A 27837-nucleotide genomic window follows, 5' to 3' on the forward strand; every position below is an offset into this window, starting at 1 on the left:
GTATGGGCAGATGGATACAGGATTGTGAATCCACAGAACACTTAACCCTTTTGTAGTCAGCCGATTTGGAGTGGTGTGTGCTAAAAATGTAATGCGTATTTACATTCTATTTAAATTGCCATATATCACACAGTATTCACTTTAAAAATATGAAAAAATTACCACTTATCCATAAAAGTATGTAGAATATTATGGCTTACACAGATTATGATAATGTTTCAAATGAATTTGATTGTGACAGTCCAAATAAAATATTTAGAAAAAAAATTATAAACTTGACTTTGATTCCATATATCCAACACTGTGCTTCAATTTAACAAGGCTAACTACAATCCATAGAATCTACACACATTTCTGAGTAAAATGACATGAGGGATATGAAATTTTTGTTATTATTTAGAAAGATAATTATTTATTTGAAGAGAACATTACAGAATTTCCATGTCTACAATATGACTTTTATTACAAACAGTTCTTGACCTCCTTTTCCTTCCCTCACTAGTACACACACAGCATCTTGACTCTTTCTTCTCTGTAAGTTTTCTCAAACCTGGAGCACCATGAGGATCATCAGTTGCATTTTTTTCTTGCAGCCATTCATCTGACAAGGCTTCAATTATCATTACAGTGTATACATATCTGGAAACAACTTTCCTTCCTTTATTATGCTCGTTGTATAGTATATAAGAATTCAGCACCATTCTTGACATTATGTTAAAAGCTACCTTCTTCCAGTAACGAAGAGTTCACCTCTCATACAAATACACATACAGCATCATGTCGGATGTGTCTATTCCACCCATATACTGGTTGTACTGGTGTATTATTTCTGTCTTTTTTACTGTTTTGTTATTATTTTGGACTTCAATGTCACCAGCACCAACTTTACTTGACAATAACGGAATGGAGGTAGGCTGGGACTTTTTTTCTCTCAGTACGCACATGCTAGTACCAGACCTGACTTACAATACATCTTTTCCCCAATTCCAAATTTCTTTCTAAATTGCTCTGGCAAATATTTACTGTTTTTTCTTACAGTGCCAGTAATGTATGTACCTAATTTGTAGAGACTTACACAAGTGGTAATGACATGAAAAAGTTGTCCATAAAGATATGATATCCCTTGTTCAAATAACTGCCCAAACACAGTAACTTCTGGACAACACAGTAACCTAAGCCATGTCTTGCAATCTCAGCCTTATCTTCTTGGCTTTTGGCACCTCTGTACGTATAAAATCCAAGACAATAGTGTGTTATAGAGTCACACAGCATCCAGAATTTGATTCCCCATCAGTGGTGGTGTTTGTTTGGCAAATACAGTAATAGGGAAGTATGACATTTACAAGGTGTATAAGTGGACGAGGAAAAAAAATTCCTGGATTTTTCCCGGATTTCCCGGTTAAAAACACACTTCCTCTCAGATGAAAATACACTTTTCCATGTTAAGTAACAGTATACTTGTCCTCGGAACTGTAAAACTTATTAATCCTTTCAATGGTTGTGGTTTTATACACCAGCATAGAATTTCCCGGCACTTCCGATGTGCAGCAACACGTACACTGCATATTTCGTATTATGAAAGTATAAATTCGAATTTCACCAAACACCGCATGTTACTTTCAGAAGGATTGAGATCGAGATTGCAATGCGTTTTTGTACGCCAGTCATAGCTCATGTCAAGCTATCTCGCCAGCCGATGACAGCGGATATTAAGAGCATATAACACATGATATGGTCAGCCAATAGCAACATCACTGCTAAGTAGCGTGAACGCACAAATAGGGCTAAGTAATGGTTTAAATTAATATACATAGTGTTGCTAAAAGAAAAGAAAAGCTTTCACGTAGCCTATAATATTGGCCTCCAAGATTAATAAGCTGCAAGATCTTCTTTGCGTGTGTTACACTTTTAAGATATATCACACAAATGTGCCAGTAAAATTTTTAACGACGACATAAATATCTGATCTTCTGGGCTCGAAAATATTCTAAATGGTCGTTCTCTAAGACTTGAATTTTAAATGAGAGTCAAACGCTCTGTGATTTAATAAATTCATCGGACATTGGCGGACACAGTTCTTCTTGTGTAAAAGGAAATCATCTTTACTTGAAGGTAACGCTTTTCGAACAACCATTCAGAATATTTTCCCGCAACCTGTTAGAAATAGAGTCATTTCAGCAGTTGCGCCAGATGACAGGCGTCGCCGCACTTGCACAGCTACGACGACACAGGGAGCCCGTATGGTCGTACGTGTAAAACATTAAAAGATCTTACATTATGTCATAAACGAAACAAGACGTTAGGGGATACTCTAAGAGCATGGGAATTTTGTGGACCCTACTAAAATGCACATTTGTATGTCCAGATTCAGATGTAAATTTTCTTGGAGTACCAGTACCGCATTATCTCATGTTTGGTTCTTTATTATGGCATAATGACATACGTGCTAGACAATGAAAATGTGAACTTGAAATGTAGTGAAAAGTTGAAACTAGGCAATAGTGTGGAATTAAACACATTGTTTCAAATAAATTGACTGCCTCAGCAGAAAAGATTAATAAAAGTCAATTTTTTTTAACAAACTAACAGAGATAACTTCATTGTTCTGCAAGGCGATTAATGCTTTGACTGTCAAATAGGTAGAAACAAAATAAAATCTTAAACTAATAACTTATTTTAGCCTTCTGTAATTATGTGAATTTTAGCCTTCCGTAATTATGTGAATGTATTTTAGTTCACTTGATAGCTCCCGACCACAGAAATCCGTTTTGTTTTCATTTGACATGAGAGCAATAAACGAAGAGGAAACAGCAAAATCACTTAACGGAAACATGGGTAATGTGGACACTATCACCTCCCCACTACAACTCAGACTGCTCTGTGCATCAGGTCCGGATCTACGATATTTCCGAACCGGGCCAATATTAGATAGTGGTGCTCCCCCTCCCTCGAGCGTTTGAGGTAGAACACCAAAAATTTAAAAAATCGACTTTTCAAAAATATCTTCATATTGTAGCTCACATCTTTCTGAAGAGTCTGATACATAAAACATATATGATCGAGGGAACGTAAGACATGTTATTTGGTCTTAAGCGTGCTGAAGTGCAGTGCTAAGGCTCTTCACAGAATTGTTCCATCGCACGCCTCTGTATTTCGCTCTGTGGAATTCAAAGGTGTAATATTTTGTAATGAGTGCCATAAAACTATATTCAGCCCAGTGGAAATTAAAATGTTCTGTGGTGCATCTCCCGCTCCCAGTCGGACAGTTTGACATCTTGCCCCTCTTTAAAAAATCTCGCAATTAGTAGTGTATGGGATTATTTGTAACCGGGAGGACAAGAACTCCTCGGAAAATTTTCAGTCCTTACTGCCTTTTAGCTAATAACTTGCTGTTCTATGTGACATAAAATTAAATATAAGATACATAAAATGAGTAAAGACAAGAGACAAGCAAGACAGTACACATTTCTTCAATCCTTAAGTCCTAGCTTTTTTTTTTATTCTCTCTAATCTTGCCACAGCTTTATATGGCGTACTTTCCTTTCTGGGAAAGAAGGTATTACGCCATCAAAGTTCGTCAGCGTTTTGCTACATGAAAAAACACAGAAAAGCTGTTAATACAAATAGTACCCAAATAATCTGCTAGATAAATCGAAATAGGCCTGCTTAATATTGTAGCAATTGTTACACACACCAAATAAACGAGACTGTTTCGGCACAAATGGTCATTTTTATAACACGACAGAATATAATTCACAAAGTACCAATGTCAAATGCATATTAGGCCTACTACAAGCAAAAGGTTTTATATTGGGAAATAGTTTCACATTTCATTCCTACTCTCTAGCTTCTGAAGCATGAAATCGAAAAGTAGTAGTACGAAATTTTTATACCAATTTAGAATCGTCGTATTCTTCTGTCATTTGTGAGAGTCTCCATTTCTTCTCCTTCCTCGTTCTAACAAACAATCTTGTCATCACCAATTCTGTAACCATTCCTGCCAGTGTCAAAATTTATCCTCTGGTTAACTTCACTAACCCTGCCACAATCACCAGTTTAGTTATACCGCATTTGTTCTCCGGTTAGGCATTATTAAGTGTTCGTACAACGCATTTTCCACGCTACTCCCAGAATAGAACTTTAGTGGCTGCTAGCCGGGGACTGTGTAACTGGTCCTTAGTAGGGTACCGGTCAGGCCAAAAATTTTCTGTCAAAATTTTCTTGGGTACACGGAGAAGACAATACGTAATCTTGGTTGCCCGTTATTCCTGTTAGTCATTTATTTCCACTCTGGTAGTCTGAATCTATGGAATTCGCTAGTAATCATAACAACGCTAAACATTTGCAAACCCAGTCAACCACATAAAGAGCGATTGGCATTCACCCTTTCGGCTTTATTCGCTCAGCTCGTATAGACCCGTCCCCTTTTGTCTGCAGGAAAGTTTATTTCTAGATGCGATGGGGATTCCAATCACAGAGACATCACGTACACTATGCACACATTCAAAAATCAACTCATGATCCATTCAGAAATCAACTTAGAATTTGATCAAAAACCAACAGGGATGTGCTCAAAATCATCTGAGTAATTGATAGACCAACGTGCGCTGGGTGCTAGGCGCTTTCTGAAACAAGGCCTTTTTCCTCAATATTATGAATTTGGTAACCCCCCAAACTGCTGCCCGGGACAGATAGATACCCCGGTTTGCCCCCGCCGCCTAGTTCCGGGCCTGTTGCGCACACGTGAATCTGTCAGCTTAGGGGCACCAGTAAAATTTTTCCAGATAGCATCTGGCTGCTTGCTGCTATTGCATATACAGCTAACTGCCACACTTCTGTAGCCAGAAGCGGGAGAAGGTACTACTCATACGCGACTCAACTGCACATGCGCATAAGCTCGCTAAAGCTTTCCCGGCGTACTGATTGTTCCATAAAGATACGGGAGCATCTAATATAAACAGCTGTGACGTCACGCTCATCAGACACAATTTATTGTTATGAAACATTGCATAGTCTTCCTAAAGCCTTGACACATTTTGCTGTTCGCAGACGCTTGTGTGAGCACTGTGTTTTGTTCCTGTATATGGAGAATTTCCTTTGCAACTTAGGTTTTATTTTCGTTTTTTTCTCTCGTTCGTGTTTTATTGCTGCAGTATTATTCTGCATTAGCGAGATACGGTAATATTCTTTGTTAGAGTATTGGTTCTTACTAGTCAAAGTTACAAAAATTTAACTGAAAACTAAAACAATGAAACATCCCCGGAATTCTAAAAAATTCCCGGATTTTTCCCGGTTTTCTCCCGGATGAAAAAATTACCGGGTTTCTCCCGGATCTCCCGGGCCGTATACACCCCGCATTTAGTGCCAACTAGACTCTCATCAATACTAATTTGTCCATGAGGTGTGTAATGATGTCTAAATATATTATTAGCATGATCTACCAATGGCTGGTACCTGATACATGGGTCATAATCAGGATGGCCTGGTGCTGGACATTTCTCACTATCCACAAGATGAAAGAATTTCATCAGATGCCTAAATCGGTGGGCAGAAAACATTTTACCAAACCATGGAAATGCCTGTGACAGTTTTGTGCTCCAGTATGATAACATTGTGGGCCTTTTATTGAGTCCCATATTTAGTAAGCAAGCAATAAAACCTCTTACCTTGGTACTTGTCACATTCTTCCATTTCTTATATGGTTTGGACAATGTAGCATGTTTAGTTATAAACTGTTTAGCTGAGCGATTCGTTTCAGTTACAATAAGCTGAAGCAACGTTGTATTAAAGAATAGATTGAAATATTCTATCACAGGAGATCCTACTGGTGGCATATGTTTTGGTCCTGGCAGCTCTTGAAATGGATGTGGTAATGGCTGTAGTGTTTCAGGCGCAAGTACTTCAGTGTATTGTACATCTTCCATTTCGTCTTCACTTTCGTTCACAATATCGTCAAGTACATCACTGTCACTTTCTGAACTGCTGCTACTTTCGCTAAAACATTCTGTATCACTAGTACATTCTAAAAGTTCACAAATTTCTTCGGCAGTAAGTCCTCTGTTGTGACCTGATGTAGATCACATTTTTCACAAAAAAACGGAGAAAATAAACAAACTGTAAACTCTTATTGTGAAGAAAAACACACAGAGACAATGATAAATACAGCACTGTGCAAAATCAAGAATGTAGAACGCAATAACAGAATGTAAACAGGTACTACGAATCACGGCGTCAACAAACAAACAATGCAAAAGCAGAATAATCTAATGCTAATATTTCACCAAAACGATGCTCAATTGTCGATAGCTATCGATCTACACATAGCTCCATTCAAAGAGCATCTGTAATCAGCACGCCAACACCATCTAGCGCCGATTATGTAAGCTAAACAAGACGAAGCAGAGTACCGACGAATCGGCACCCTGACAGTATTAGCGTCAGTAGGGGGTAACGACAGATCGTTACCTCGACATTCAAAAGGTTAAAGAAAATGAAAATAAATTTCCACTTGCCTTTTTACAGTGTTTGGAAGAGGGTGGAGAATTGGGTTTGCCTAAGGCTACAGACTTATCAAAACATAATTACCCATGACAGTGTGTCCAACGAAATACAGAAATTGTTCACAGATTTTATTCTTCTTTCACACTGTAACAAATGAGTTAATGGAAAAGACAGAATTACGTAACAGTATTAACAGTCTACAAAACTTGATAATCTCATGATTTCAAATGTCATCTGAGAAGGTCACTTTAGGGACCAGCCATATTTAATTTTTTCGCACATAACAGAATTTAAATGTCAGTGCCCGGACGTCAGTTTCCCGAAACAGTTTTACATAGTTCTCAAAAAAACTGAAAACAACCTTTGAAGTTAATTATATTTTCTAGCACCGTTAAATAGAAAATGTTTGTAGTTTTTTGACTTAGTCAGTAGCTCACTTCATAGAGTAATTTGACTAATTGCCATGTCACTTGTCTGAATCTCTCTAGTAGTGTCCTTTTTTAAATCTATATTTATTAATAAATGCAAATGGATAATTAACAATCATCAATTATTATTTTTTCATAAAAATAACATTTTTGTTTTGAATTACTGGCCACATGGAAACAAATTAAAATTTGATACAGTCATGCGAAATGCATTTTTGTTAAACAAAACAAAATGTTATACGAGTTTCTATTTTATGTCTCATTTTAGTAGCAAATTTTAATTTAGTGTCCATACCCACATTTTCATGTGGTATTTTTCTTAAGAAATTATGATTCCCTATTTGTTAACGAGCATTTCCACTTATTAATAAACATGAAAATTAAGGGATTTTCCTACTAGATAGATTCAAACCTGCAATGTTATGATTTCAATTCGATTATGCTAACACTACAAACTAAGCTACCAATGAATCGATTAATGAACCACCAACATTTTATGCTTAACAGTGCTCGGAAATAATTTAATCAACAAAAGAAGAATGAAACAAAATCCATATGAAGTCCGTACCTGAGAAGAATTTCCCTCAAGATGATGCTAGTAGATACAAAATTGGCAAATAGATACTTTTATAGCCTGAAAACTGAACTTTAAATGTAACCCACCGGTCACAGCTCTTCAACATTTTATTACTTTTTTCCTAACAAACACTGTCAACATTGTCAACGCCTACATTTGTGAAGGGTTTTATTTACTTATTAATTTCTTCGAATACTGTCCCAAAATCATCCAGCATTTTGACAAGTGTAGTTAATTATCTTGTTTACCAGGTAAACGCATGCGATCCCACAAAAATGCATCCTCAGTATGCACACACATATACAGGGCGTTTCACAATTACTGTTACAGCCTTCTAGCAGTTGTAGAGAGGACTTAGTAAATGAAGTTTTGTAAGGAATCCACATATTGAAATGTACCATCTGGATATAAAACTTTCATAGTGCGCACACAAACTGATAACAGGAAGCCACTGTCAGTCCCTGCTATGACGATGACATAACATACCATGTTTGCCCAACTACAACAATGGCTGTGAGAAACTGATACATTCCGAACTAGGACGATTGACTGTGGTACCCCTCTGACGCGTTAAGTTCTCGACTTTGAAGAGGACATCCTTTGTCACTTGTAAGAGAACACAATCACGAGTGCTCAAAACATTGTCCATGCTAGGGATCCAGTAGGGTACACAGGTCACACCTCACTGTCTCTACCGTATGCATACTATGAAGTGATCGGTTTTCAAGTGAGTCTTCAAACGTATATTACATCCAAACTATACATTTACAGACATGCATTACTTATTGAAACTTCATGTACTAAGTCTCCTCTACAACCCCAACAAGTCTGTAAGAGGAATTTTGAAACACCCTGAATAGCCATTATAATATCAAAATAACCCTTTTTTCCTTTTTTCACAAACAGCTCCTCTCCATGACAACTGAAACAATTTACAAATTCTATGCTTTTGTGTGTGTGTGTAAACACATGTTGAGCCATTGGCGCTTTTATTTGGAGGGGATGTAGCCAACATCTGAGCTGTTCTAACTTTTCATGATTATCCCCATTGTTGAGTACAGTATCACTGAAATTTTTTGAAGACTGTTTCCCCATATACTGAACAAAAATTCATTTTTCAGCTTCTTGTGCTGAAGTAAATAGTTTTAAAACTTAAATCTCTGATGACTCATAAAAATTCTAGGTTCTGCAGAACACAGCTGCACAATGTCTGCTGCATTTGATCAAATAAAATGTCCTTTAAGGACAAATTATGGATTTCTATTTCATTATTTTTATTACTATTTTCAGGAAGTGTATAACCCCTATCTACTCAAAAATTTACACTTTGCTGTCCAATACCTTTTTGGAAGAAAGTCAGAACAATTTCACATGTTCTTATAGTCTAAACAGTATTAAACATGAGTGATCTGCGTTATTACACGAAACCAAAAATTATCTTTTTATCAAAATAAGTTTGCATGGATTTTCCTTGAATAAAGTAACGCTTCCAGGCTTGCTTTAAAATACTTACAAATTATAACCAAACATATTAGATCATGACATCTTGTGGAAATCGGGTTTTCTGCCGGATATCACCATCTTCCAAACACGATATTTCGACGTCATTACTCGACGTCTTCATCAGGTGTTCCCTGAGACTGGCTGCTTGCTGGACCGGGTCGCATATTTATGCCTGCCTGGTGTTCTGTTTGCTGTTCCCTAGTCGGTCCGCGCCCGCGAGTCGCGCTATCCTGCCGCTCTAGGTGTTCCCTATTCCGTCTGCGCCCACTCTGGCCGCCTCCATCTGCGGTCGTGGCCTCCTGGTGTTGCCTTCTCGGTCCGCGCCCGTGAGTGGCGCTCCCCTGCCACTCAGGACGTTCCCTATTCTGTCCACGCCCACTCTGGCCACCTCCATCTGCGGTGGTGGCCTCCTGGTGTTCCTTCCTTGGTTCGTGCACGCAGTGTGCAGATGTCTGGTGTTGGCAACATATTTTCTCCGGTATTGCTTCAGCAGTTCAAATGCCGGGTTCCATGCAGTGCTTAGCTGGTATCCTGCTTCCCAGTTAATCAGGTTTTGTGCAATCTTTACCTCTATAGATTCAGTGATGACACTATCCCAGAATCTGGGGGTCTGGACCATGACCTTGGTGTTCTCATAATCCATGGAATGTTCCAACGCTAGGCAGTGTTCTGCTATTGCTGATTTTGTGCCCTGCCTTAGCCTGGTATGTCGCTGGTGTTCCTTACATCTGATTTCCACCGTTCTAGTCATTTGGCCAATGTAGGACATACCGCATTCACAAGGAATATTGTAAATGCCAGGCTTCCTTAAGCCCAGGTCATCTTTGACTGCTCCAAGTAAAGCCCTGATTTTGCTAGGTGGGCAGAAGACACTCTTGATGTTATGTTTCATTAGTATTCTGCTGACCTTGGCAGAAACAGGCCCGGCATACGGTAAAAATGCCAGCTTCTTGATTTCTTCTTCTCTCCGAATCTCTTCAGCCTAAATTTAGGCCCCTGCCAAGAACCATCAGGTTAGCTGTCACTCCTAGAGATCTACCAGTAGCCAATTTCATCAGCTCTGTGGAACAAGTCATCAACACACTACACTCAAGTACGGCTGAAGAGATTCGGAGAGAGACGTGCAGAGCCCTTACCAGAGCCAGGCCGCCTAACATCTCATCTCAAGAGACGAGAGGATGGCTCTCAGGAGATTACGAGAAGATGATGACATAGTGGTATTACCAGCAGATAAATGGAACTCCACAGTCATACTGCAGAAAGGTGACTATGACCTGAAGATGCGGCGACTTCTGGAGGACCCGGCTTACAAACCACTAGAGCAGGATCCAACTGACAGGGTGGACAGAAAAACCAAGTCTCTGCTGAAGGAAATTGGCTGCCCTGAGAAAGTTATCAAACAACTGAAATCCAAGGAACCAGTACCACCCAGACTCTACAGACTACCTAAAATCCACAAAGAGGGTGTACCACTACGACCCATTGTGAGCAATATTGGGGCAGCCACCTACCCAGCTGCAACATATCTCAAGAAAATGTTGGCACCATATGTGGGGAAGTGTGCACACCACATCTGCAACTCACGGGACTTTGTGGAATGTCTTAAAAACCTACGTTTCTCAGATGCAGACTTAATGGTCAGTTTTGACGTGGTGTCCCTGTTCACCAGAGTGCCCCTTAAGGACACACTTGACTTAATCAGTGAGAAGTTTGATGGAGCTGTGCTGGATCTGTTTAAGCATATTCTAACATCGACTTACTTCCTATGTGGAGGTCAATTCTATGAACACACTGCAGGGGTGGCAATGGGTAGCCCCTTGTCAACAGTAGTGGCCAACCTGTTTATGGAGAAGTTCGAGGACGAGGCTCTTACAACTGCCACTTACCAGCCAACATGCTTCCTGAGATACGTTGATGACATATTTGTCATTTGGCCCCACGGTCGCAAAAAACTGGAAGACTTCCTGGAGCACCTGAACTCAAGGCATCCGATTATTAAATTCACCATGGAGCTAGAAAAGGACGGTCAGCTTCCGTTTCTGGATGTCCTGCTGAAGAAGAAGGCGGATGGCACCATCAGCCACAGCATGTACTGAAAGCCAACACACACAGACTTATACCTACAGGCCGACAGCTGCCACCACCCAGCACAAAAGACTGGGGTGCTTAGAACACTCGTACACCGAGCCAAGACACTGGAGCGCCACTCACGGGTGCGGACCGATAATGGAACACCAGGAGGCCACGACCGCAGTTGGAGGCGGCAAGAGCGGGCCCGAATGGAATAGGGAACGTCCAGAGTGGCAGGGGAGCGCCACTCACGGGCGCGGACCGAGAAGGCAACACCAGGAGGCCACGACCGCAGTTGGAGGCGGCAAGAGCGGGCGCGAACGGAATAGGGAACACCTAGAGCGGCAGGATAGCGCGATTCGTGGGCGCAGACCGACTAGGGAACGGCAAACAGAACACCAGGCACCGGGCAGACATAAATATGCGACCCGGTCCAGCAAGCAGCCAGTCTCAGGGAACACTTGATGAAGACGTCAAGTAATGATGTCGAAATATCGTGTTTGGAAGACGCTGATATCCGGCAGAAAACCCGACTTCCACGAGATGTCATCAAATTGCCGGGAAAGTCTAAGAAATTACATATTAGATCATCATCATTATAATTATTAAAAGTAAATCTCACTGGCATCAAAGCATAAAATTTAATTAATGGTACCCTTGCTACTGAACATGCCAACCACAATTACAAGGTATGGATAAAATCTTACCATCAATAATGTGTCTATGAGAAAACCAAGGCGTATGCAAAGAATCCCTTGCTGTGAAAGACGGTTGACCATCTCCTCACAGTTTACACTACGTCCGCATACAAGAACCCAATCTACTTCATATACCAGGGTGAAAATATCTGTCCTTCTGGATATATGGAAGTATTTTGCTCCACCAGCCTCCAGCAATCTGTAAATAAACTGTTGTAAATGATACACCAGAGATGAAATTAATATACGTTGATTTTTTTCGTCTTATGACTCCCTCAATGAAGAGAGAAATACAGGGCAGTTCCAAATGACTACACCAATTTCAAACAACCATAACCATTTAACCTAAAGGAATACACTGATAAGAATTATACAGAATGAAAAACAATTCAAACTTTTGATTGTTGTGCATGTGCAGTGAATTTTAAATGGGGTACGGACGTTCACACATTTTCAAATCAATGTCTACTGAACTATTGGACTGGTCATATTGAACATAACAATACTGTGTTCTGCTCTCTGCCACCTATACTACAGTCAGCAAGAGATGATTCCGGGCAGCTGTCACTGCTGCTGCTAACTTTTAACTGTGAAGTGTAAATGGCTGCTGGCATTAACAACAGAGCTGTGACAACACTGAGGCGCTGCCATACAGATGTCAACAAAATCTGTGCTATGTGATTGGTGGAGATAAGATGGTAGAAGAAGCCAAGCCAAGCCCACTGGAATCATCAGGGATCTGACCTCTTCAACTCTTCTGTAGATCTCTGGACCTGACAACCTTGGACTTCTTTTTATGGTGTCATGTGAAAGACATTGTTTATGTGCTTCTTCTTCCAAAACCATTCCGGGCATTAAAAGGTGCATTTCTAATGTGCCTGTGTCAGTGACTGAAAGTATTCTTCAGAATTTTGGCCTGACATGGATTATTACTTAGGTGTTGTCCACATAAACAATTTAAAATCTATAAAGCATGCTTTAAAAATTTCTGAACTTTCTTTTATATTCTCCATAATTCTTCGTGATGTACTAATATGCATTAAATAGTTCATTAAATAGTTATGTTATAGGAAGTAAGTATTCATATACCTCTACTACTACTACTACTACTAAGCAAAGAGCAGCCACAAAAGTTACATGGTTGTAAATTAAACAATACAAAGACTACAGTGGAATAACAACATGGAAAGGATGAAGTACTACTCTGCATCGAGGATCGAGGTGGCATCGAGTCTCAAAAGAGATAGGGGGGGGGGGGGGGGGGGGGGGGGGGAGAGGAGAGGAGAGGAGAGGGAGAGGGAGAGGGAGAGAGAGAGAGAGAGAGAGAGAGAGAGAGAGAGAGAGAGACGGGGAGGAGGGGGGGGGGGCTAGGGGGCCCCGAGAGCTGTAGACAGTAACCAGTGCGAGTCGTGCTTCTGTGAGAGTGTCTTTGTGGTTTTTTCTGCTTCTGAAGAACTTTTTGTCCAAAAGCTAATAGTTTAGCAGTCTTTTCTTAGTCAAAAAAAAATGGTTCAAATGGCTCTGAGCACTATGGGACTCAACTGCTGTGGTCATAAGTCCCCTAGAACTTAGAACTACTTAAACCTAAGGACAGCACACAACACCCAGCCATCACGAGGCAGAGAAAATCCCTGACCCCGCCGGGAATCGAACCCGGGAACCCGGGCGTGGGAAGCGAGAACGCTACCGCACGACCACGAGATGCGGGCTTTTTCTTAGTCAATGCTTCTGCTATGGGCTGGATAACAATCCATCTTTTTCGTATTATGATTATGAATTAACATGTTGCTCTCACCTAGTAGATTGCAGATAAGCAATATTGCAACTGAAAGAATGGCAAGAGACATCTTTATGCACACAGAACATAAATACTTTTGCCAAAGGGTTAAAATGTGGCCTACATGCAAGATGGTGACACAGCCAAAATTATCTGTATAACATTTTTACCAATATTGTCTTTCCCCAGAACTGTATTCATTCCTGAGCCTCCTCTCAAATTATCATGAGGCCTTACTCTGGAGTAGATGTTTAAAGCATAAACAACTCAATATTACATCACCTACAACATATCCTTACCTTACTCAACATAATCACATCAATGTAATGATCTTAATATCCTACTAACAATGGCTGTAAAATATTCCCACCTATACTCCACAAACCACCTTACTAAATGGTGCAATGGAAGAAAGACTTACTGTAAGCCTCCATTATGTTTAAATTTCTCTGGTCATTTTGTGTGGTACATTCTCGGGATTTTATCAGTAATCCTGTCCATGCTGCACAATGCGTGAACACCACTCAAATTCCATAAATGTCTTCACGATTGTCCTTAATAAACAAATTGTGGACATATGTGCTGCCATTTTTTGGAACACTTCTTCCATTAATCTATTTCTTAAGAATTTTAAAAAGGTGAACAACACTCAAAGAATGGTCAAGTGGAGTTTTCTTAAACTATCCCTCTTATAGATCAAAGTTACACTTCCTTAGAAATCTTCCAATGGCCCTCAATCTAGCATCTGCTTTTATTGTTTTTAAGGTTATATAGTTGTTCCACTTTGTGTGTTCAGCATATAGCCACATTTAAATTAATTTGAGACATGACTGTAAAATGGCTCATTCCATATCATTACGATTTATCGTAACTAAATTTGCATACTTTCAACTGAATGAATCCTTTTTACATTGTTCACCTATTTTGGTTATACTGAATGACTACTTTACCACAGCGGACTCTTATCTGCAAACTGCAGACTTCAAGAAAATGTCTTTTTTCCCAAATCTGCCATGAACTATGGACAAATATTCATCATTAATTACAAGGTTGTGCAAGTTTATATATCACAGTAGAGGCAACAGAATAATGCAGCACCTTGCACATCAAAACCATCGCATAAATGCCACAAAACATGAAAAGAACAGACAAGTATGAGTAGAACACATGCTCTGAGCGTTCTGTACAAACTTAATTATGTATATAGATAATTAATTACTGGTGTTCAATGGCCTGCTGCAAGTCTTTCTATTGGATACCACTTCACTTCATGTGCTTGTGTGTCCCTAATCTACACACTTATCCAGCCGGGGAAAGGGAAGCTACAGTATAACGTGATATTCAAACCATAGGTTGTTTCTGACAAGGCCACACATTATTAAGATATGTAAGTTAGGTTAAAATGAAGACTGGAAAATTCATAGTCTGACAGATTTTAAACTTGAGTGTTACTACTAGGCCACAAGGCCTGGCACGCAAACAAATGCTCCATCTATAAATTTTGCCGAGTGATCGTGCAAGTATCCAGATATGTGAGACATGGCCGTATCTTTTGTCTGCATTAACTTAGAGGCTTTAATTTCTCACACCACTGAGGGACTGTAGATCTTAGTATGTAACAAATTTCAGCTTGCTAGCTCTAACCAGTCCCAAGAAAAAGGGAAGCAGATGGACAGGTTTACAGATGGATAACAAATGACAAAAAGAAATGCCAAAAAGTATTTTTTGTGATAAAATTACAAATTCACAATTTTGGGAGTTTTTCTTTTACTGTGAAACTTTGCTTCTTGTCAAATTTCCATGATTCCATGTCATCGGAAAGTACCCTGTAGGTTTTGATAAACGAGTTTCTGGCTATTGAAATGTGTGACCTAAGTGGCCGTGTCTTTGACTGCACTGACTTAGAAACTTTAAATTTTTCACACTGCCAAGCAATCGTAGCCCATGGTATGTGACAAGCTTGAAGTTGATACCTCTGGCCATTCCAGGCAAAAACAGTCTTGACAGACAGACAGACAGACAAACAAGAAAGTGACCCTACAAGAGTTCCTTCTGTTCTTACTGACTGGGGTATGAACCCCCCCCCCAAAAAAACAAATCTGAAAACAGGAAACATTTCCAAAACACCTCATTCAAGAAATAACTACATGAAAATAATGAATGACAGCAATGAAAGTTATTTCATAAACAAATCTCTCTCTTTTTTTTTTTTTTTCTTCTTTCTTTCAAAACAACACATAATTCAAGGACGAGTTTATCATAACAAGTAATCTAAGAGCATTAATCTTAAAACACTTCCACTCTGATTTGCTAAACCATGACTTTTCCAAGTACAGCAAAAGCATGCACATTGAGTTATGCATTCAGGAGGCCAACAGACTGATGTAAAATTGTATACACACAGAAAATTCCTCAATCAATAATGCAGAAAAATACAGCTGCATCAAATATGCTACCAGTAACACACTCACCTAGCAAAAACACTTTTGCTGACAGGATCACAATGGTCAGTAAGGAGACCAATCTTCCATGAGGAAAGGTTTGGACTTCTTCTAACAAGCGCCAACTCCCTATTCCTGCGTGCTGCACAGCCCATGAAATCTGTCTCCAGCTTCACCTCATACTGAAGCTCATCTAGCCACTTAAGCTGTTCATAACTATCTGTTATATAGAAAATATTCACTATCCACAGACCTGAGGAAATTATACTTATTATGCAAAACGTTTGCAATGGAGCCAAGAAATTCTACGAATAATACAGGAAATGAGTTTAAATGTAATACTACCAGTACACTAATAATTTAAGAATCAATGTAAACACAAAATAAATATCGTTACTCTTTAAACAGGACTAATTTGGATGGAAGGAAGGAGGGAGGGAGGGAGGGATGACAAGAGGTCAATGCCCTGTCAATGATGATGTCATTACGAGGGAGGGAGGGAGGGAGAGGGAGAGAGAGAGAGAGAGAGAGAGAGAGAGAGAGAGAGAGAGAGAGAGAGAGAGAGAGATATATGGAATTTTGAATTGGTTTGACCATTATGCTTTTTCAGGACGACAGCAAACTACAGCAGTGTAATCAGCACATTTATTTAAAATATATCATTCTGAAACACAAACTCTTCATAATATTCTTCATGTCAGTTTCAGCCTCAAACATGTGCTTAACACTCAACGGTTATGTTTAAAATGCAGAGATCATCCACTAAGAGTTCTTCCCCAATAGGTGCATTGAATGATTAACCATTTCAATGTGTGTGATGCTACTTGTAAGTTTTGCAATAGTCCACATAATAAAAAAAACCACCCGTTCTTACTTTTCCTCTAACAAGGAATCCCTTGAGTGCTATGTCGCAAAAGGCCAGTGATGTTTATGGCATTCGACACCCCACATATTGTCTAGCATGCAACCACAATACTGCCTCCCGATGGGAACAGAGGGTGGGACTGGTGGTATCCAATGGTGAGCACAGCATGAGGCTACTGAGCATAGTTGAACTGTTTGGCTGATAAGTAACTAACACTGCCACAGTGCTAGTAGTGTGACACAAAGCAGATGGCAATGATAAACAAAGCAACACTGCATTATATCTATAACTGAAGGAATTACACAGAGTGAGAAAGAAGAGGCAAATGAAATATTAGCATATCTGCAATATGAGTAAGTGGAATGTGTGGTGTCGTATACGCTCGACATGTACATGAGGAGTACAGTGATGACAAAACGTGCTTAACAAGTGAAAGTGATACTGAAACAGGTGTTGAGCCATGTAGTCCTTGTTGGACAGGGAGAAACAAATTCTGTCTCCAGTGAAATGTAGTAAAGGACAATCTGCGTCTAAGGAGTGGGTCTAAACATAATTATATACATGGAAGATCATGTAACACAGTAAAAAAACAACTGTGAACAGATTTGGAGTAAGTCGACTGCAATATGACTGTATAGTGCATACGAAAAACTAGAGATATTCAAGGGAGGACAAGGCACACTTGCTACAAACGCTGGTGTTTATGCATTTCAATAATGCTTGATACAGTTTTCAGGATGTGCATGATAGTGAAGTACTATATTACCTGCAACAAACTGTACGCAACATAGATTATAATGATTTCCAGGGAAGTAGTGGATGATTGAGTAACTTCAAACAGTTCTACAGAATTGGAAGATGTAAGATAATGAAATTTCAAACAAAGCATCAACTTCACAATGCACAGCTAGATGAGGAATAAAGATGAAAATTAGTAGATGAGATACACAAACCTACTCCCATCATTCAGTAAGGACTTTGTTTTCAGTTCCAACCAATCAGGATTTGAAGAGGAAATGTATAAGAAGGGAAACCTCTAAGTTAAGAGGTACCACAAGAGTTTTATCAAGATCAACTAACTTCAATGCCGTAGCACATTCATGCAAAGTGATACCGACTATTAATCTGAATGGTAAATTGACTGGAAAGTTATTTACTGTATTGCGAGAAGCTGGAGGTGCTTTGCCCCCTACGATTCTTCCTTGTGTGCATGTTCTTGCAAAGGCAGTAGAGAATATTTACGTCACAACAAAAATTAGTGGGGAAAATGGGCATAGGAGAATTACAATTGTGGTATAAGCACTGCTTTTGGCCATTAGCTGGTCAAAATAACTTTCTTTTGATCGATTCTTGGCTTGGACGTAAAAATCATACTCCTTTAGAGCAAAGTGCTCTCCTGAAAAGTGTGTGGCACTGCAATTCATACCACCTGGAACCGCATTCCATGACAGACCATCTTGTATTCGGTTGCATACCATCACATTCCATCAGTTCTTATCAGCCCCAATGCACCAATATGATTCTATATGCACTGTTTAAGTGTGTATACCCATCTGAACATCCTGCACAGTTTGTAACTCCCAAGTAGTCCACCTTCAATCTTGACAGCGGAAACCTTTGTGATCAATGTGGTGAGCCAGTTTTCACTCTGCGTTCATGGTGCAAGTTAAAGATTCATTTTGAACATTTCTTGAATGTTGACTATATCCATTTTGTGAAGTGTAATACATACAACCCATAGAAAACTGATCTTTGCATCACATGGACCCTAGTTTTCTGTCGCCCACCTGATGCTCATGGCGAGTCATTATTTAAAATACTTTCAAATGAGCCTTACTAAAGATTGAACTTGCGACCTCACACTCAAGGAATTCATCGTAAGATTTCTGCAATAATGGCTGTTCACCTACATAAGAAACCCATTCAGTATTATTGCTGTGACATACAGAAGTACATCTAATACCAGCTGTACAACAAATAGAATAAACTTCTTTTAGCCATCTCATTCCCTCTCTACAAGAACGTAAATCTGGATGGTCCCAACCAAATGATGTTTAACTATCAAGAGGACAACAACCAGCATAATTGCCTTTGTAACTTTGTTCATTTCGAAGATGTGAACAGCAGCACATCTTTTCTAAATAGCACCCTAAAATTTTTAGTTCGTAATCCACTTCCTTTCCTCAAGACCTGTTCAAAAACGTATCACAGTGTACCAATCATGTAAACATGGCATTTTTAAAAATTTAACACAAATTTGACTTTTCATCTCTCATATTCGCACACTGTGCACGTACCCTAGGTAACATGACTAATCCACGTCCAGGACTTGACATTAAACAGGTGCAAACATGTCACTCAGCCAACCATATTCATTCAAAGGTTCTTGTGAGTGCAATTTACATCAATGATAGATGGTAGAAATGCAATTTATCTATGGAGAATCTAAGTTAGCACAACACAAGTTGCAATATTCCATAATTAATTTTCACACTGCAGCAGAGTATGCACCAATATGAAAATTCCTGGTAGAGTATAACTGTGTGCCAGACCACAGCTCTCATCTAGGAACTTGGAACCAATTTTCTCATTGCAGTGGAGCATGTGCTGATATGAAAGTTCATGACAGATTAGAACTCTGTGCTGGACTATGACTCAAACTATGGACCTTTGCCTTTTGCAGGCACATACTCTACAAAATAAGCTACTAGTCTGGAAGGTAGGATAAGAGGAACCTGCAGAAGTAAAGCTGTGAGAACAAGTTGTGAGTCATGCTCAAGTAGTTCAGTCGGTACAGCACTTGCCCAGGAAATGCAAAGGTCCCAAGTTTGAGCCCCGGAACAACACAGTTTTAATATGCCAACAAGTTTCAACTGCGATAATTTCTTCTTTTTTACAATACAGATACACATAGTACAGTAGTGTAATGCTTTAAAATGATACCTCGTGTTTAGCAAAGACAGTCCTCACATAAAACTGCATCATAACGTTTCTTGTATTGCAATTAAAGGTAGGGGTAATGCTACACACCCAAAGGAATTCGCAGACAGCAATATCCTGACGAGAACCCACATTTCCAATGAATGTTTTCTTGACTTTTGCAATGCTTCAAGCAATGCGAAGTTTCAACCCAAGGCAATGCAATCATTGTAAAACTTGCACAGATGATACTGCCATAGGTACTGTTCTTACTTCTGTTACCATGAACCGATAAGTCAACACATCACGAGTTGCACCTAATCATGTCAACTTACACAAGGATTTGCATGGGAATTATTTCGAAAATTTTGTGTTCTACTTGTCAGTGGGCATAGGAGCAAGTCCTTACCGACGGGAACTACTTCCCCACTGTTCTTTTTACCAACGAATTTTCCTTCTCAAACGAAGGACACTTAAATACAAAGAATTCGTGTTACTGGTCCAGTGAATAACCCTGATGACGGATATGTGGAACATCAGAGTCAGTGTAGAGATGTCTGGCATAGAATGAATGGTATTACAAATATTGGCCCTTAATTCATCAATGGTAACCTAAGTAACAGTGCATTTGCCAACTTTTTCAGATATGTTGTTCATACATGTTGCTTTCTGAACCAAATGCAACCAGCCAGATGCATTGTTCGTTGAAGGAACAATGGACTAGCCTTCTCTGTCTCCTGACATGATCCCTCAGAACTTTTTCTTTAGGGATTCATGGAAGATGTTCGCTATCACGATATTTCAAAACCTTCAGAGAATGAGGAACAAGTTTTTTGCTTATTTGCAACTCACTTCAGCATGCAACAATGGAAACAGCGATGAAATCTTCCACACAAAATGTGGACAAGCACATTACTGTCCATGGCCACCATTTTCAGCACTTTTGAATGTCCTATCCCTTTCTGTACCCATATATGGATTACAGTACTACAAATGGTATTAAATATCCTCATTGCTGTTTCTTATCAAATTGAATGTTGCATTTGCATGAATAAGTGGTATGTTTTTGAATAGGTATTGAGAGGAAGAAGCAGATTTTTAAAAAAGGGGGTACTGTTTTAACACAGACACACTGTTGCTCATTTCTTTGTAACAAACAAAGTTACAAAAAAACAGTCATGCTGGAACCACAGAATATTGCATAATAAACTTCTATGTCTTGTAGCCAATTCAAAAGTTCAACTACTTTGGTTTGATCTGTTAAGATAGATATTCTATTAGGTTACGTATGTGCTAAGTAGCTTACCTCTTACAAGTGCTTCAAGTAATGTAGGTGAATAACTGTACAGACCAGAGCCAACAATGTGAGTCGCTGAGCACATATGTTCTTCACTAATAACTTCTCCACCTAATTCATTTATCTTCTGTGTAATGCTCTGCCGTTCATGGTATGTCAGCTCCAACTCCAGTGGAAGCACTATACGCTTTGCATTACGCCCTGAAACAAATTTGTTAATACAATTTCTCAGAATGAAACTACCTGACACCCCGCCTTTTTTTTTTTAATTTTAGGGTTTTGGACACACACTTCCTTGAAGTATGAAAGTATACGAACATTTAATTCACATTTAAGTCAAATTTGAGAGCAAATAATAATTATTTAATGCTAAGCAAATAACATTTTTAAAGAATTCTTTATTTGATTCACAAATAAGGACTTGTTCATATACATAATGCGCAGTGTGTTGCTTTATGCTTCTGGGAAAGCAAGAGAGATGAAGTTCATGAATTATAATTTTTATTCGCGAGATTTCACGGCCTTCATGGATAGAAAACACATATCCAAACGTAACAGATGCAAAAATTCAAAAAGAACAAGTTTAAAACATTTTAATCAATTCAAATGATTTTATGCCATGCTTTGCGTAGCACTTTTATCTTCCATGATCATTTATATTATTTATCATAATGATATGGAACAAAGCACCTTACGTTCATATTTCACCATTCCCATGTAAACATGGCTACATGCTACCCATTTACAAACTCTTCTTTTTATACAGACTTAACTTTGCTGTTTGTCACACATTTTACATCACTGAGTAAGTGATCAAGAACTTCAGTGGCAGCAACGTGCGCCTCTCTTTGTGCTAAAGCCATCTTAATGTAGAATAATATACACAATTTTTTCTTACAATATTGTAATTATGAATCATTGTTCCTTTTGAACCGCAGCAGGTTATTCACAACAAATGTCAAGATGGAATAAACATACTGTGAAGCTGCAGTCGAAATTCATAACTTCTTAAACAGAGGTCTGTGTGATGATCAGAACATATTATTTTTACTGGATGTTTTTGGGGGGTTTTTCTGATTAAGATGCCAAGGACCTATTATTATCCTGTGACAGTTTCCACCATGGATCTTGCCGAAGTGGGTGGATTGCATACTTAACATACCACAGACGCAACAACAATGGAGGTGTATATATGGACAGCACAGCACAAAGTTACATATTTCGCTCTCTCTGGGTTTACCCTGTTGTGTTTGAGAAAGTGTGTCATTGTTGAAAGACTGCAGGAGAATACAATACGGAAAACCAAATTCTTACTTGGTCTGATGAATGGCAGCTTGATCCAAATGTAGAAAAATATAAGTTAATACGGGTGAGTAGGAAAATCAATCCCATAATGCTCGAATACAGCATTAGTTGTATGCTGCTTGACAAATTCACATCAATTAAATACCTATGTGTCACGATGCAAACTGATACGAAATGGAACGAGCATGGAAGGACGGTTATTGTGAAGGTGAATGGGCAACTTCACTTTATTTGAAAATTTTTTGATAATGTTGATCTGTAAAGGAGACTGTATTTTCAACACCAATGCAGCTCATTCTTGAATTACTGTTCGAGAGTGTGGTAACCACAGTAAGTCAGATTAAAAGAACGTGTAAGCAATTCACAGGCATACTGTTAGATTTATCACACGTACGGAGATACTTCAGGAACTTAAACGTGAATCCCTTCAGGAAAGGCAACATTATTTTTGTGAAACTCTACTGAAAAAATTTTTAAATGCCTCGTTGCTTTTAGCTGTTACTGCTTTTATTATATTACCAGCTGACAAACCCAGTACTGCACAGGTACTCATTTTGCCGATTTTCCATTAAAAACTAAAACAAAAAGAAATTAACTGTTTGTGTTGTGTAATATTCTAGACAGTACCTGTAAGCTGGGCAACACTTCTTCGCACGTACCTACAACACGATTTTGCAAATGTCGCTATGGCTCACTTACAGCGAGAATGTTTGTAATTCATTAGATAATAAATTAGAGGCTACTGGCATTTTCGGTGACCTGTCAAAACCCTTTGACTGTCTGAACCACGGCATTCTCTTAAGTAAATTACAATATTATGGTGTCACTGGCAGTGTTGAAAAATGATCTGAGTCTTATCTAACTACCAGGCAACAAAGCGTGTCATTGTGAAATACCTGTGCAGCAAGCAGTCAGTCTTCGTCTGATTGAGATATACTTACATGTGGTGTCCCTCAAGGTTCCATTGATGACCTCTCATATGTTACGTTGCCAGATGCTAAGTTTGTCTTGTTTGCAGATGATACACACACTCCAATAAGTAGCAAGTCAGGTACAGATTTAGAAATAGCTGCTAATCAAATTTTCACTGGCATTAATTAATTTAAAGCTCATTCACTGTCATTAAAGTTTGAAAAGCCCCACTGAATGCAGTTCAGAACCTGTATGAGATTTCCTTCCAGCATGTGTATAAAGTATGAGGGCATGCAGATCTAAGAAGTTGACAGTGTTATTAATTTTCTGGGATTACAATTCGATAATAAATTCAGTTGGGAAGGCATACCACAGAATTGCTCAAGCACCTAAACAAGTCTATTTTTCAAGTGAGAATGATGTCAGAAGTAGGAGACAAATATAAAAAAAAAAACTTGCTTACTTTCATTCTAGTATGTCATACGGGATCACATTCTGGGGTAACTCATAAAACAGGGCAAAAGTTTGTAATAAGAATCATTTGTGGTGTTAATTCAAGAACATCATGTACAAACGTATTCAAGTAACTTTGTATTCTAACCACTGCTTCTCAGTATATTTATTCCTTAATGAAATTTGTTGCAGGGAATATATCTCTATTTCCTACCCACTGCTCAATACACAGTATAAGAACAATCTACACAAAGACCCAAATGGAATGATCACGTGGCATTGTTGGCCGGGAGGCCCAATCCGGGAAAGTTCTGCCGCCGAGTGCAAGTCTTATTTCAGTCGATGCCACATTGGGTGACTTGCGCGCTGGTGATGAGGATGAAATGATGATGAGGACAACACAACACCCAGACCACGAGCGGAGAAAATCTCCAACCCGGCTGGGAATGGAACCCGTGTTCGCTGCATGGGAGGCAACAACCATTACCACTCAGCTAAGCAGGCAGACACAAAGACCTAAAATCACTTACTCTGGTCCAAAAAGGGGTCAAATATTCAGAAACATTTTCAGTAAATTGCCAGCAACCATAAAAAATTTGGTTCCAGATAAAGCGTGGTTTGAATATAGTTTGAAAGATTTTTTTATATGCAATTCCTTGTACTCTATAGAGGAATACGTTAAGAGGGACTGTTCGACCAGCTTAAGTAAAAGTGTCTGTTAGATTTCGGTTTTGACAGCAATTGATCACAACAGTCAAGATAAGGTATTTTGTGTATGACAAATTTATTAAAAGTGCATAACAACATTTCATTCTGGCAGTGTGTATTACTTCTGTTAGTATTAGCAGTTCCAGTTTATGTTGACTCGACAGTAGGAGTGTTTGAGTATTAAATAACAAATGTATTATAACTTCATGCATGATGCGGCATTTTTTCACACATCTCAGCATCTATGAAGTCAGATCTCTTGAACTCGTAAAAAGACATTTATGTAGGTACAGTCAGCGGCATATATGGATATATTTTTTTCCCACACATATCGATGTTTATGACGTCAAATCTGCTGAATTATATGTGGTTTCACGATGTATTTTGTAGATGCATTTATCGGCATTTGTGGATACGGTCTGCGGAATTTATTGCAAAACCATAGTAAGTACAACAGAACTAATTAATCTGAACGTCATTCATAAAGCGGCAGTTTTTCACGTTGCGCAGGCAACAGCCTCATTGGCTACCTTCAATGCTAATCAACTCGGAAACAAACGACAGTATAGAATTTTTTGTTAACAATTATTTCTCAACGCAATCTACTCTGCAATGCCCTTATAAGCTTTTCCGATTGCTTCTGACCACCCTACACACTTGCCAATTGTGTGTCTGGAGTACAGGTTTTAGTGTGATAACAGTATTTGTACTGCTCTTTTTTTGTGTACGTTAAATATCACCCCGTTTAGAACTATCTGGTATACACACTTCAGAATATTCAAAGAACTTAAAAAGTATTTTATAAGCAGTCTACACTGTAGATTGACAGCATTTTCCCAGAATCATGCCAATGTCCTCACGTCTGCCGCCTGCTTCCGTTACGATTGAGCCTGATCATCCCATTTCATCATCATACGAACTGTGTGCACAATTTTGCATTTCTTAACATTTGAAGGCAGTTTCCTGTATCTGTATCAATTTGAAACGTTATCGAGATCTGTCTTAATGATTGTTCAGCTTGTCCAGATAGTACCCCATTACAGATAACTGTATCGTTTTCGAGTCTACTTGTACTATTGTCTGCCTGGTCTTTAACACACTACTTACATCAAGGTTCCCAACACACTTCTCCGCAGCACGCCAGATGTTATTTCTCTATCTGTCCAGGGCATATTATCCAAAATAACAAGCTGCACCTTCTCTATCACGAAATACTAAAATCCAGCCGCAGGTTTCGTTTTATACTTCTAATGACGGTACTGCTGATAATAATGTGTTACGACATTCTGCAAATAATTGGTGATGATAAAATATTGGACAGAACTTTTGTAGGTCACTTCTGCCACTCTTTCTGTTGGCAGGCGTGACCCGTGTAAATATTCTGTTTAACTGATCTACAGCACATTACAATTAAATGGGACATAAACTGCTGTGAATTCTGTAGATAAACCAACAGGGATGCCAACATATTCTACAGGGTGTCTCACAAAAAACCGGTACTCCTCATGTGCTGGTTAATCATGCGTAGTCAAACAGCTTGTGAAGTGGCAACACTGTCTCCAAAGTTGGTTACACAGCATTTTATCGGAAAGTTGAGTGCAGCTGTGTGTTTGTCTGGTAGTTAATTGTGAGTTTTAAACCTGGCTGCGTTGTCAGCGACCGCTACCAAGTAAAATTAAAGCAATAACAGCCCTCGGTCGCAAAATGAAGTCTTTTGACCTACATTTCGGCCACTACTAAGAGTCTAATGCTACCGCAGCTCGCCATGTGCGAGCAATCCAATGACTCAAATGGCTCTGAGCACTATGGGACTTAACATCTGAGGTTAGCAGTCCAAGAGAACTTAGAACTACTTACACCTAACTAACCTAAGGACATCATGCACACCCATGCCCGAAGCAGGATTCAAACCTGTGACCGTAGCAGTTGCGCGGTTCTGGACTGAAACGCCTAGAACTGCTCGGCCACAGCGGCCGGCTACGAGCAGCCCATAGTGGCTTGCCTTCTATGTTTTCTATTTTAATATTTTGTGACTGAAGTGTTATCGCTTGATTTTTGTTTTATACGTGACATGTCAGTTTAAATGTTTTATTTCTGATGAAGGCACTGTTTAGTAGTGGCCGAAACCTAGGTCAAGAAGATTTCATTTTTCTGTTATTGCATTAATTTCTTTTGTTGTGAGAAGCTCATATTGTTGTTAAAAAGTCACCTTACAAAAAATGGTTCAAATGGCTCTGAGCGCTATGGTACTTAACTGCTGAGGTCATCAGTCCCCTAGAACTTAGAAATGCTTAAACCTAACTGACGTAAGGACATCACACACATCCATGCCCGAGGCAGGATAAAGTTACCTTACTTTTTGAAAACATCTCGTATATTTTTATGAAAAAATATTTAGTTACTCATCAATATTCATGTTGACCCCTTCAAAGTAATTCCCCTCAGATAAAATACATTTGTCCCAACACTTCTTCCAATCCTCAAAGCATTTCTCAGAAGTACTTTTTGGTGCAGTCTTGGGGACTTTCAGAGATGCTGTTTTTATTTCCTCAATCGTTGAAAATCTTTGTCCTTTGATAGGTCTCTTCAGTTTTGGGAATAGAAGAAAGCCGCAGGGGGCCAAATACGGTGAATATTGTGGCGGAGGCATGATGGCCGTATTGTTTTTGGCCAAAAAATATCTCACACGCAACGATTAATGAGCAGGTGCATTGTCGTGACGCAAAAGCCATTGTTTACCACAATTCCGGACTTTTTTTGCATATTGCTTCTCACAAACGGCGCATAATGTCAAAATAATACTCCTTATTAACCGTGGACCTTGAGGCAAAAATTCATGATGCACTACGCCACAGTAATTGGGGAAAACAGTGAGCAAAACTTTGACATTTGATCAAATTTTGCGTGCTTTTTTCGGTCTTGGCGCTCTGAGATTCTTCCACTGGGACGATTGGGCTTTGGATCCGACGTCTTAACCGTAAACACATGATTCGTCACCAGTTATGACCCTTTTAAGCAAATTAGGATCACCACTGACGTCATTCTAGAGCTCCTGAGCGATACTCATGCGACGGACGGTTCTTCTGACCAAAATTGAGAAGTTTTGGAACAAACTTCGCTGACACACATCTCATGCCCAAAACATCCGAAAAATTTCAAGACACATTCTTTGTTCCATTTTTTTTAAAATAATCGAAAATTGCCGAGCACACTAAAACACGTCTAGCGTTTCTATCTGTCAAAAACAAACGAAGTACGCTGTGCACTTGAAACTGTGAACTTGTGTTCGGAACATGTGTACCAACAATGAAGGATTACTTAGATAGAACACGAGTAGGAGCTTGGTAAAGAAATGTGATACAAATAAATGTTAATAATGATTA

At 39.1% G+C, this 27837-nt stretch overlaps 1 protein-coding gene across 3 annotated transcripts in view; it reads right to left on the bottom strand.

The window, feature by feature from the left end:
• Positions 1-27837, bottom strand: part of LOC126419014 (uncharacterized) — a 474218-nt gene that overhangs the window by 164388 nt on the left and 281993 nt on the right. For all 3 annotated transcript variants that reach the window (XM_050086069.1, XM_050086068.1, XM_050086070.1), the window contains 3 exons: positions 21086-21277; positions 16026-16248; positions 11787-11976 (listed from right to left, as the gene is read on the bottom strand). In XM_050086069.1, the coding sequence (XP_049942026.1) occupies positions 11787-11976; positions 16026-16248; positions 21086-21277 (605 nt within the window). The remainder of the gene's footprint in view (positions 1-11786; positions 11977-16025; positions 16249-21085; positions 21278-27837) is intronic.

The sequence above is a fragment of the Schistocerca serialis genome, chromosome 9 (assembly GCF_023864345.2).
Source record: "Schistocerca serialis cubense isolate TAMUIC-IGC-003099 chromosome 9, iqSchSeri2.2, whole genome shotgun sequence".
Lineage (NCBI taxonomy): Eukaryota > Metazoa > Arthropoda > Insecta > Orthoptera > Acrididae > Schistocerca > Schistocerca serialis.